The sequence below is a fragment of the Cydia strobilella genome, chromosome 14 (assembly GCF_947568885.1).
Source record: "Cydia strobilella chromosome 14, ilCydStro3.1, whole genome shotgun sequence".
NCBI lineage: Eukaryota > Metazoa > Arthropoda > Insecta > Lepidoptera > Tortricidae > Cydia > Cydia strobilella.
The window spans coordinates 1,413,963-1,427,747 of record NC_086054.1 but is presented as its reverse complement, the minus strand read 5'-3'; the positions used below and the strand labels follow the sequence as shown (position 1 = coordinate 1,427,747).

The 13,785-nt window shown below is 38.1% G+C and overlaps 1 protein-coding gene across 1 annotated transcript in view; it reads right to left on the bottom strand.

The window, feature by feature from the left end:
• The window catches only part of LOC134747409 (neurobeachin-like), a 951,208-nt gene that overhangs the window by 14,864 nt on the left and 922,559 nt on the right, over positions 1–13,785 (bottom strand). Inside the window, exons 43-49 of the mRNA XM_063682033.1 lie at positions 3,342–3,454; positions 3,209–3,295; positions 3,076–3,162; positions 2,810–2,896; positions 2,677–2,763; positions 2,544–2,630; positions 2,034–2,174 (exon numbers count right to left, since the gene is read on the bottom strand). Coding sequence (XP_063538103.1) covers positions 2,034–2,174; positions 2,544–2,630; positions 2,677–2,763; positions 2,810–2,896; positions 3,076–3,162; positions 3,209–3,295; positions 3,342–3,454 — 689 coding nt within the window. The remainder of the gene's footprint in view (positions 1–2,033; positions 2,175–2,543; positions 2,631–2,676; positions 2,764–2,809; positions 2,897–3,075; positions 3,163–3,208; positions 3,296–3,341; positions 3,455–13,785) is intronic.

The following is a 13,785-nucleotide window of genomic DNA, read 5'->3' as shown; positions in this document are numbered from 1 at the left end:
AATTATGAACAGTTGGTTATGAATCTCCAGGCCCACGTTACAATGGTATTTATATTTCGATGAGCCCACGCTCGCGCTTCAATGACAATACACTGCTTTTAATTTTACTACAGCCCTAATGGCCCTCTAAGTGCCTAATGAGTCAATCTGACACTTAATTCACTGCACGTGCATACAAACAGAGTAATAAAGTAAATATAGTCTGGATACAATGGGTAAGAAATATCACGTATAAGTATAAAGAGATATTTTATATCACTACATAGTATAAAACAAAGTCGCTTTCCGCAGACGTGCGTATGTATGGTTTTTTTAATAGATAGAGTGATTCAAGAGGAAGGTTTATATGTATAATTTGTAAAGGTTTTGTGTAAATTAGTTGAACTACCCGTGCGAAACCGGGGCGGGTCGCTAGTTGTAAGTAAAGTACAGATCCGTTAGATATATATTATTTTTTTGTAGCTCTAATGAGCAATATAATTATTGCCAACCCTGTGACATGGGCGAGATATTATTAAAATGGCCATGTTTTATCCACAGCAAATTTCAAAGATCGAATTGAAGGAAAAATAAAAAATTCGGAACCTCTGGTGAGACACTAAAACGCGATCTGAAATGCTTGTGCGGCGGTCTATCAACTACATCGAAACTAGATCCTAGACTTATCCGTACTTCCGTTGTCATGAATATTTCCAGTTTTCCACAAAATTCATAATTACTAACATGCAATAAGGGCTAGGTTAGGTTTAGCGACATCAAAATTTACCTAGTCGGGGCATAAAATTCGGCCATGGCCGATTTTAACAAAACGGCTATGTCATAAGCGATCATTAATATGTGACGTTTTCAACCAAAAAGTGCCACATTGTCGCTTGTCGATAAGGTTGATTTCGAATTGATATGGAAATAGCGCCTTATTAACAACCGACAATAAGTACTCATTGAGACTAAATTCCACTATATTTTAATTTTGTGGAATTTAGTCTCTGTTATCATGTTTGTCACATAAGCAAGTTTGTAATTACTAAGTCGTCTGAGAAATCAATTATTTAATTGTTTGCAGTATTATTTATATTATATGCATTGTTAATTTCTAGTGGTCCGCACGCACGACCATCCGCTATTGATATTACAGGTCGATGGTATAGCAATGGCTTCCGATCCTGGAGTTGTTCCTTCGCTTTTTTCTGTTCCAATCGCATGCTCTGAGGACGAATCTTTAGTAAAATAGCGTTTGGAATCTTTACTGTCATGACTTGAGACCCGTTTGGTGGAACATTTTAAACACTTTACACTCTCGGTTGGGTTGGGACAATGCCATTGCAGCACCGATGCGATAGAGCCCATTTTAATTCACACATGGCTATGGCACCATAACAATACGCGGTTTATAAAAACAAAATGCGGCCCGAGAAATATGAAAACAGCTGATCCACGGATAGAATGAACGGATAGAATGGTAGCATAGACTCGCGGCTAGGGAGTGCTGCCGGTACTGGTTTTTTATATAAATACAGTACCGCGCGAAACCAGGAACTCCCGGTTCTCGCCATACAAACTCAGTACCGGGAGCATTACCTACTCGCGGCAGTCGCGGCTTTTAGTATTGTAGCGTTACGAGTATTCGAAGTACGCGCGCCGACTTGGATTCAACGCGCCGCCGATCGCTATAACGATAGTCTTCCATACTAAAATCATGAAGGAGAAATAGCGATTCGCACTGCTCGCATTAGTACCTAATGTTTGTCGTTCTCGAATGACGTGGATTCAAGATGCAATGTATTGTAGAGTTAGACCAAGAAAAGACTGCAGAGATTTTGACAGCACACGCAGTGCAGGTGTTATTTTAAACGTCAAACTTCTAATGAAATTATGATATAAATAACACTGGCACTGCGTGTGCTGTCAAAATATCTACAGACTTTTCTTGGTCTAACTATAGTGTTCTAATAAATACGTGCGTTGACTCGAATTTAGCGCGTCGGTTGCTATAATTGCTATAATATAATCATGAAGGAGGAAGGAGTACTCACGATTCTCACGAGCCAGTTGAGCACGAAGGCGGCGGTGGAGTAGTGTGTGCCGTAGTGGAACGGCGGCGTGGACTCGTGCTCCCATGTATTGTAGCGCTCTTCGAAGTACGCGCGCCGACTCGGATTCAAAGCGCCGATTGGCTGTGATACATAAAAATAGTTATTGAGTAAGTATGTATACAAAATATGTACAGAAAAAAGGTCATGGGGGTTGAAAATAAGTCTCAAGGGGTTTCGTGTAAACATGCAGTGTCGCACAGCTTTTACTTTAATCCTGACCATAAACACTACAGCTATTATTTATCTATAGTTCCTACCGAACGCGATCCTTTAGGAATGTGAACACTGAATTTACTCATTGTGGGATCTCTTCCAGTTAACCTTTAAGTTGGCGTTTAAAAAAGGAAATACCAAGACAACATTAGGACCCACGGTATAATCTGTGCCCACGGGAACACGGGGTACTGGTTGTTGTATGAGTGTACTAGGACAGTATGAAGGCAAGGATACCTTAGACAGGTCCCTGTAGTTGGAGGGCTGACTCAGGTCCAGCTCCTCGCTCTCGTAGTTCGTCCGGACCCACGGGAACACGGGGTACTGGTTGTTGTATAAATGTACCAGGACATTATGAACGCGAGGATACCTTAGACAGGTCCCTGTAGTTGGAGGGCTGACTCAGGTCCAGCTCCTCGCTCTCGTAGTTCGTCAGGACCCACGGGAACACGGGGTACTGGTTGTTGTATGAATGTACTAGGACAGTATGAACGCGAGGATACCTTAGACAGGTCCCTGTAGTTGGAGGGCTGACTCAGGTCCAGCTCCTCGCTCTCGTAGTTCGTCAGGACCCACGGTAACACGGGGTACTGGTTGTTGTATGAATGTACCAGGACAGTATGACCGCGAGGATACCTTAGACAGGTCCCTGTAGTTGGAGGGCTGACTCACGTCCAGCTCCTCGCTCTCGTAGTTCGTCAGGACCCACGGGAACACGGGGTACGGGTTGTTGTATGAATGTACCAGGACAGTATGACCGCGAGGATACCTTAGACAGGTCCCTGTAGTTGGAGGGCTGACTCAGGTCCAGCTCCTCGCTCTCGTAGTTCGTCAGGACCCACGGGAATACGGGGTACTGGTTGTTGTATGAATGTACTAAGACAGTGTGAACGCGAGGATACCTTAGACAGGTCCCTGTAGTTGGAGGGCTGACTCAGGTCCAGCTCCTCGCTCTCGTAGTTCGTCAGGACCCACGGGAACACGGGGTACTGGTTGTTGTATGAATGTACCAGGCCAGTATGAACGCGAGCATACCTTAGACAGGTCCCTGTAGTTGGAGGGCTGACTCAGGTCCAGCTCCTCGCTCTCGTAGTTCGTCAGGACCCACGGGAACACGGGGTACTGGTTCAAATCATTGTATGTGCGACCTGGGGACAACAGTACAGTAATTACAAAAAGTGCGACAACGACTCGTGTCAATGTGTGTCTGCATTAGTTGTCTGAACAAGAGCGTAGTGAAATTATACACTGCATACCTTGCAATATTTTTGTAAAAATTAATGTAAAAAAAAGAAAAATGTACCAGTTGGCTGCAGCTATGTACAAACTTGTATGTAAGTGTAGCATCAAAAAGAGTCAAGTAGATTTTTATTAAATTTCCATTAAACTGTAATAAATAGGTAGAAGGGTGGACATTTTACATTTTACTGCAGTACAGTTTTTGCTCAGTTGACTTGACGGTTGACAGAATCTGCTTTGGCAATTATGGCAATATGGCATATCAGAAGGTCACTGATCCAAATTCCAGACGATGAATATTTTTCTTACTTTTCCCATGTAAATAAGTTTTCTGAATGCGCATGTGATAGAGGTTCCCTGATATACAATAAATGACTAGTAACGATGTATGCACGCGCGATGGCGGAAACTGCAAGATTATCTAAAAGCCTGACATGCAATCTCTCAGTGTCACGATTGCCACGACTGGTTTACCTTTTCAGTGTAACATATCTGTTTGATAATAGTTAAGTGCAGAGGATCACTATTGCTTAATGTTACTATACTAGGTATAACAGTTCCTTTATTTATTTGCTGCTGAATATGCAAAGCCTAAACCGGCGGCCGCAAGATGAATTTGAAGGTGACGTTCGGATGGCAAGGTTATGTATACTAGGTGTGTATACCAGGATCGCCTGGCGGGCCATCTAAAAAAGCCGGCGGCCGACGGTTGAGTATTGGTTATTATAACCTATGTCGTCTAAATGTTTGATTCATCAGAGCTCACAATCGAAAAGGACGAAAGAAAGACGATACTGAGGCCTAGTGTGATTTGATATGCTCTAAGGATTTGATCGATGTTGTTTCCACTTGCCATCTTTAATACGAGTAAAAAACAAAAGACTGACGGCAATAAAATTTCATTCTCGTGATCAAAACGATTGGACATTGGCTCCTACCTCCGTAATGCTTAATTGTAGAAATGACTTGTAAATGTAAATATTTACCAATCATATCATATCATAGCATGTACCATTTGAATTAAGGAATAAGGACATAATGTATGTTCAAATGCAAAAAATATGCACTAATGTAAAAAACTCTTAGTTGATCGAACCGACGTAAGTATACAGTGATGCAGTAATAGGTTGTACCTATACTTAGGTTGCTTTTAAGACATAATAAATTACGATCGTTGAAATTGTTTTCATAATAAATTATTATAATGCAGAGATAAATTATAAATCACAGATAATTCACAATTAACCTTTCTTATTCTATTCTAAATCAGCAGATTAAACAAACTATGCTGTGCTCTGAATGTAAGCATATAGCTATAACGATAAATAGCTGTCTGTAATCGTTCATGATTTCAATATCACAATTTCAATACGGTCAAGCAATTTAATTCCTAGGCCACTATAGAACCATGTTATAATGAATCAATTTGTTTATCTTCTACGACAGTGCTTATCGAGTGATGTACGTCATTTCATTTATCTAGTAGTTACAGCGACAAGGTTCTACAGTGGCCTAGGAATTAAATTGGTTGACTGTACGCACAGATTTATATGTTACTTCACACAGTTATGACAACTGCAGTAGGTCTATTTTGCTGTTTTATAAGAATCCTTGCGCCAGTTAGACTAATGGGCTACTGTGAGCTGTTATTACTAATCAAGTACCTACTGCCACTATTGACTGTGAACTGACAAGGGAGGTAAACAGATACTAATGGATACACGTGATTTATTGCTGTATTTGTAACTCGGGCACGGGGAATGACAGGAGGTTGTACCTAATTATACAGGTTGGCCAATTTGGAGGTATACAACTTTTTTTGACGCCATTTTGTTTTGGCGGTAAATATGACAGTTGTTGCATGAAAATTACTTTGTGTATAGATACGGCAAATTTGTAAAATAAATAAATAAATAATCATTTATTGCGGAAACTCGATAAGAAAATTGCGAATAATTTGAGAAACGGTGACATTGATTGGCCTCCAAGATCGCCTGTTTTAACAGCTCCTGAATTTTTTCTGTGTGGCTATCTAAAGGGACGTGTCTATGCTAACAGGCCAATGAACCTTCAGCAATTAAAAAACAAAATATTCGAGACACAGTCACTGAGATAACGCAGGAAATGTGATAAAAAAACGCGATGAAAAGGGTTCACATCTGCCATGCTGCTAGAGGTGGACATTTGTCTGACATTATTTTCCATGTTTAACTGCCGGCCCTAAATACTATATTTAACAAGGAATACTTACTATTTTTTATATTTCATACAATAAAATTACAAAACTAAAATGTATACCTGTTTTTTGGCCACCCTGTAGAAACTAGAAACAATTTTCCTAGTCTATTTACTTAATGTATCAACTTCTTATATACTCCTGCATTCTGCATATTAATTTAAGAGTCAAATTCAAATTTAAAGTTTTATTAATAATGCCGACCTAGTATTATCCAATGGTGCATTTAAAAGTGAAATATGAAAGTGTATTTATCAAATGATGTATGAACTTTTCAGTTTGGAGATCGGGTTTTCGGACATTGTTTTTTTTTATAAAATCACAAAACTTTATTTGGCTTTAATAACTTAAAGTAAATGATTTTTTTACATACTTTTTAGAAAATAAAATATTTTTCTCTTTTTAATAGTTGGTATTTTGTAAGAAAAATCCTCAGTTGACATAATGTCTCAATTTTCTTCTGTGGGTCACAGTCACAGTCACGCCTTCGCGGACACAACGTGCGAACAATTGAATTACGGCTACGCTAATAGTAATTGCATTGTTTTTTCTTTCCCCACTATCTCGTGTCCAGAAACGTGTTGCAAAATGCAGTTAACTAAATTGTTGTTTATACATAAGTATAGGTACATCTTGAATGTACAAAATGGGCGGGTCTAAAATAAAATAAATTGATATGCTTGTTTTTGGGTCCTATTTTAAGTTTGAAGGTCGGCTAACAAAGAACGGTTTAACATCAAACATTTATCTAGCAAGTGCCCCTGTGGCACTTTTGCATGTCAATTTTTACAAGCAATAAAACTAACCAAAAATTACAAAAAAACAATTACAAATATGGAATTAATAAAATATTAGATACTTTGTTAGAGATGTATCCAGTCTAAATGTCGAATTACACAAAAAAAACTAATAAAAAATATACAAACAACAGACAAGTACTAACATTGTTTAGAGATGTAAAAGTCTCTAGGTGTCAGAGATAAAATATTTGTAATAAAAAAACGACCATCAAATTATCCTTAGATGTGGCAAGGTAACCTATTGGAAACTTTACAAATTGTGCATTTGTTTTCTTTACACACTACTTTATTTAAAAGAATGTAATGTTTTGGGAGTAGATCAAGCAGTCATTTGATGAGTGATGACGTAACAATAAGTATCACTGTTTCAACATTACTGTTTCTGCTCGGTCGAGTTCGGCACGGCCCCATTCACCATTGTCATTACTATAACTCAATCACATTACTAAAACAGCTAACTATTATTAGTTTCACGGCGATTTAGATCATTTTCGCACTGACCGGTACCGTTGCGAAATGCGAAACATTCGCGCAATTCATCCTTCAAGCGCCCCTTGACATGGGGCGCTATGGTAATGACATTTTACAACTGATTTCTCTTAATCGTCTTGACACTGATTATTCGCTAAAAAGCAATTTTATTTTTGGCCTTAACATCTTAATTATCCGCCTGGTCATGACTTTTAAAATTCGTTGATATCAAAGTTTAACGGAAAGCTGAAATGCCGAGACAGAAATCCATTCTTAAAATTAAAAAAAAACATTCTATTCGACGTCCCCATACTTACGCCTTCAATTTCATACCTACATGTTAAGATAAATACCTACTCAATATTAAAAACGTGTATTGTCCAGAGCTAATCGGTTCTTAATACAATCAGCCGTATAATGTAAATTAACTATTTACCTCATCAATTGATAAAGATAAGCGTTATTCTATTGCATTACTTTACATTTCTTCAGTTTCCTAGCGAAATATTACGACAGCCTAAGTTCAGATGCACGTGAATTCACCACCACTAACAATGTGTTGAAATTGAAGCTGTTGAGTAATGTTAGGTCCAGCAGTGTACATTCACGTAGCAACAGTTATTTTATCAAGACACTCGTTATCTAAGCGACATGTGAATACAGAATAAGTAGTTTTGTCCCGCCGTCATGTGACTTCTGTTTATTGTTATAATATCCTGTTTATAACATGCAGCGTACACTTTGGCCTCTGATATCGATTAAGCGTAAGGATAGCCGCGCGCGATGCATCAACACTAACTATCCAATTGTCGGGTCTCCAACGGTCCATTCGTCAACAGCCTGCTAACTTTCGCACACGTTTACAAGTCGGGAGATTTTTAATAGAAATAAAAAGTGAAAGTGTTTCAGATGTACCGTGACGGTGTTGCGAAAAATGCGCGTAACATTGCAAAATCGTATCTTGTGTCTATGTCTAGTGTTGTGAGGTTGTGTTGATATGTTGATGAAGAAACTTATGGAGATATTGAAAAGGTATGATACGAATAAGGTTAGATGTGTATTAGTTTTATTTTTCGCTTAGGTCACGCGGGTATGTATCGGGCACTGACACCGCGTGTGTTGACGAGATGTAAATAATATGAATGCTAAGTAAATAAATACGTCAATTAGGTAATGATAGTGTTTGGTTTGGGGTCTCTATTGTTTCCCATAAAGTTTTAAGTCATAATGTATTGTATGTCTCAGAAACGCGTAACTTTTCAGGATTGCCATAAAACAAACTTAACCTATCTATAGGATAACCTCACGAAAATCCTGAAAAGTTAACGGTTTCAGAATTATGACTAATGATAATCTGACAATCATTACATTATGACTTTCAATAATTATGTCAAACAAACGGACCCCGTTTGGTTGTCCTATTGTTTTAATGTCTTCTTACGACAATTAAAAAAAAATTAAATTAATTAGTTATAAAATACAGATTAATCAGATGCCTGTTAACTCTTACAGGCGTATTCTTATGTTGGATTAGTTCTGGATTCTGATATGTCAGTGTCAAAAGTGACATTTCTTCAACCAAAACCGTCACTTTTGACAGATCAGTTCCATAACTAATCCAGATCTGATTCATAACCTGTTATTAAAATCAGAGCCTGTAAGTTTCGACCGAATTATTTCTAATAATATTTATTAATGTTGTAGAGAAAGTTTCATCAGAAGGATTCTGAACCGAACGTTTATTTTTTGAATCCAGTATAGTATTGGTCAAAACAATGATTTTGTACAGTTTTGACTTCGCTCATAATTCAAAGTAAAACAAGCTCTCTTCAGTCCTATAGTTTTTCGAGATCATACAGTTTAATTAAACTACAGATTGACTGATTGCTTAAATTTTGCGATATTAGCTCACAATTAAAGTGTCAATTTACTAAGTGCATGATGAGTACCATAATTTGACGTCAATACCGTCATCACATTCCTCGCTTACATAAGACAAGTTGATTCCTAAATTACTCCTTAATCGTCACATCATTACCATTGCCACTATGCGAATTTACTCGTACCAATCAGCCTTACCCCTCACCAATAAGGACTAATTTAGCGTGGCTACGTTCGACAAAGTCGTATTAAGGTGCAGTGGGTTCAACAGTGTTTGAAAAATCGTAACGCTTTTTTAGATTATAAACTGAAATAGATATCATACACTAAAGAAAAAGTGACCAAGTCCACCGGTGGCCGAGGCGGGAATCGTACCCGCGTCTTCAGTTTACGCGGCTTTTTTAGATCATAATACCTACGGTTGTCAAAAAATCAATCAAGCAATCTTGAGGCCTTTCTCTAGTAACTTATTTAATCGATTCGAAACCTGATTAAACAACTTTCAGATAAAATCACGAACTATAGGTTATGGATGAGCAGGATCTCCTGCCACAGGTATTGTATACCTAATACTAGGAGATCTTTACCATTGTAAAATAACCTGTATGTTTTAACAGAAATAAATATTTTTCATTTTCATTTTATTTTTTTATTATTATTTATTAAGAAACAAACAGTCTTATAAAACAGATGAGTTTATAAAGTAACATTTTTCTAGTAATAGACCTATAGTTTCCTATATGTAAACGAATATTAATAAAAACTTATTACTAAGTACAAAAGACATGCATATTGTAGATATAGTCCGACAAGAAATTGTAGAAAATTATTAAGAAGAAGAAGATGGCAGCAATTTAGTACGATTTTTTTTTCGATTTTCATTAGGTTTAAAACGCACCATTAAAATTTAAAAAAAAGTGTAATTATTTTTGCATGTAACTATTAATATGATATTTGTTTCTAAAATTACGTAATTTTAGTTTTGATCATTAACAATGACATTCGCGATTACGGGCAAGCTCAGTGCTCGGCGAGCTTGCGACCCAGATAACAATCTGTCTCTATCATACTAAGATGGAAAAGTGATAGAGGGACAATAGCGTTTCGTTTCGTTTTCTGCAAACGATTGTCAATTTGGCTGGGCCCCTCAATTCACGGCGGCGCCTTAAGCCCTACCCTGCCATGCTGATAATTGGCTCCTTGATCAGTAATTACAGCATTTGCATTGTTAAGAGACTAACGAGGAATTCCTCAATAACGCTTATTAATCTAAAATTTAGCTTCTTAGCCTTAATTTTACAAGTATTAACTTGCAATGTATGTATAGTCCGCGCGCCAATTCCGTGCATTCGGAGGTCGAGGAAGTGGGAGGGTGTGCGCCGCGCCCGTACGTACAAAATGACATCACTCGGTTATGACGCCCAACATTCCTATCATTCCTCAGCCGTGCACGGAATTCGCGCGCGGACAGTATATGTTTGTAAGGGTCAAATCTCGCAAGTTAAATTTGACCCACTTCCCGGTTTCCGATACATATGTAAGTCGGGTGACAATGCAATATTACGGTACCATCGAGCTGATCTGATGATGGAGACAGGAGGTGGCCATAGGAACTCTGTGAGAAAACAACGCAACCTAATTGTGTTTGGGGTCTTTAGAATTGTCTCGATGAGTATTAGTTGCCAAGGGAAAGAAAAATACAGTCAGCGATAAAAGCTTGTACCAAAAATGAATTTTTTGCCAAAAACTTATTTTTTTTTGCGTACGCGACGTATTGCACCAAATTGCGAGTACGAGGTGCAGAGCCCTCCCGCCAAAATAAATTTCGAAATTTCTTTATCTGCATCCGCTCTCGGTAGGTACGGAGTGAAACATGTCGAGAGATTTTCGACTTAAAATACGTTTTAATATATTTAATATTTTTTTCAATTCAAGTTCGATAGGTATTCGACCGTTCTGTTTATCAGACCTATTGTTATTGTGTAAATTGGCTTTAACCGTTCAACACTTTCACTAGTTCCACAGAAATTTCTATTTTTATTTCATTTGATTTGATTCGCACCTTTGCTTTCTCCTTTCTTTTATGAAATTTGATGTATCATTGAGTCGTATCAAAGCAACTTAAGTAAGTTTTATCATTTTCTAAAAACTACTTGATGAAATTTAATCGTTTAAAATTATTATTTTTAGGATATTTACCACGCATACTTGTATTATAAGTATATTTGTTCCACGATGAAATGTGCCGAAATGTCGGGAACTTACCCAGACAAATGTGGTATGTTCTATAAAAAGTGACCTTATTGTCGATGGCGCTTACGCCATTATTAACGATGCTCCGATATAAATACAATGCCGCGCGACGCTGTACGGCGTAAGCGCCATCGACAATAAGGTATTTCGACTGCCAGCGTATTTCGGAACGGCTTGACTGCTTGGCGCTGCATAGAGATGTGGCCTCGCTCTGCATTTTCTATCGCGTGTATAACGGGAGTGCTCCGAGGAATTGTTCGGATTAATCCCTGCAGCTTCTTTTCGCCATCGCCCTACGCGACAACATTACCATCCTCACCACTTAGATGGTTGGCAGTCCTCAACTGTGCGTTTCTCTAGAAACTTCCTGCCTCGCACAGCTAAACTGTGGAATGAACTGTCGCCTGCGGTATTTCCGGACCGATATGACCTTCAAACCTTCAAGAAAAGAGCGTATTCCCATCTTAAAGGCCGGCAACGCACTTACAACCCCTCTGGTGTTGCGGGTGTCCATAGGCGGCGGTAATCGCTTACCATCAGGTGATCCGTCTGCTCGTTTGCCTCCTATTTCATAAAAAAAAAGGTCCCTTTTCATAGAAAACGCCCCCGTTTTCAATATCATTTATAATTATACAGGAATTGTACTACCTTGGTCTACGGTACTCTAAACAATACAGTGATGGAATAATTTCAGTAACTGATCGGTAACAATCGGAAACTGCATTAATGCAAGATCAATCAACAGCATGGTGCAATAGTGCTCTATTGTAGTAGGTAGTATTATACAAAGTAAGGCCTAGTTATTGATTAGCAATATGATTGATTTGATACATATGTTTACCTTATACTATGCGCTGGCAGACTCTGTTTTCTTATGGCCTGGCATGCTATGGTAGGACATTTAAAACTTATCTAGACAGGATTAAATCATTACAAATACGCTTTATGAAACTATTAGTCGATAAAAAAACTAAAACTCGCTGCAAAAAAAGCGACTATGAAGAATTATTTGTGGAATGCCGTATGTTGCCGGTGCATGAGGAGGTGGGGAGGTTGCTGGCGCTGGAGCAGTTCGGTAAAGATGAGTTTAAAACCTATATAAATCGCCCTAGATTAACAAGAGCAATGAGTAAAAAAATGTTAGAGGTTCCGGCGTGTGGTAATAATTATTATGGAAAAAGAAGTAGGAAGTACCTGGTCCCCAAATTGTATAATGATATACCGTATGATATAAGGAAATGTAAGTCATTTAGGATGTTTAAGCGTAAAATAAAAATGTTTCTGTTAGACAAAGTTAAATTGAAGTTACCGTAAACACTAAGATGTACCTAAGTAGGCTATGTTTAACTTAGTATGTAATTAGATAAGACTACCCACCTGTTTTAAGGGAGTCCCCTCTGCCAACAAACTGTCATGCAGTTTGGCAGAAGAAATTAATGTAAGATAGGGTTTATTTCGTCTGAATAAATGATTTATTTATTTTATTTATTTATTTTTTATTTTTTATATTTCGGCCGATTTTTTTATGTTGCCGATTTTCTTTTCGTGAGATTTTCCGTTTCGCTTCTCATCTACTTTTTTTAGCTCTAGGAAGAGCCATGACAGACAGATTATTCATCGTTATTGTAATGTACATCACACATAGCACCCACCCGTTTGAACTTGACGATGCCAAATTTTAATGAGGTTGCAGATTCAGTTGAAATACCTTTTCTGGCAAAATCAGGTGTCGTCTTTATTTGGCTTCCCATTAACATTCAACTGTAACGCAGGTGTTAATAAAAGTATCAATATTGTCTCGTGCCAGATTTCCAAGCAGTCTTACGCGGAAATCTGAGCCGCCTGCGGTTTTACGCCACTACAAGCAATTCATAAATCAATCCCTGAAAACTCGATCGATCTCTGAAAATCAACTCTAGTCCAATCTATAGGAAGCTCTAGTGACTAGAGCTTCCTATAGATTAGACTAGAGTCTAGTGATATTCTGGATAGGCTTCCAAGCTCTAGCGATAAAAGGCGTTGGTGTTGGTTATACCTATGCAAAAACCTAATAATGATTACCTGGACTGACCGAACAAAGCTGGATCGTATGAGGGCAACAAATTAAGTCAATCTACACTACTTGTTTACTAAGCAAAGCCCAATCCCAATCAGGATTCTGCTCTCGATGGATGGATGAAACCGGAAAAGTAGGTAATAAGATGAGAAAGCAGAGTTACGAATCTAGTAGTACCTTGCCTTTCCTATGCTAGACGTAACTTCGCGAATTACACAGTACCGAACTTAACCATTTAGAAAAACATTTCGATCCTACAGTTACGCGGTTTGCGCAACGGCGTAATGTCATGCGCCGTACTAACGTTATGTCAGCGGCGCGAAAAATAGCTGAATATCCTGGACACGCAATGAAAGCCATAACACTTCTTGTTAAAAGGTACGCTAATTGCCCTCTTAGCCTACGAAACAATACAAACATAAAAGTAATTTGTTTTATTCGATGTTTTTGTAGAAACACGTGACGCGAGAAAAAGCTAATATTATTTGGATTTTTGCGCTATACAGGTTTTAAGATTCATATTTTCAAATTGTAGTTTTTGTC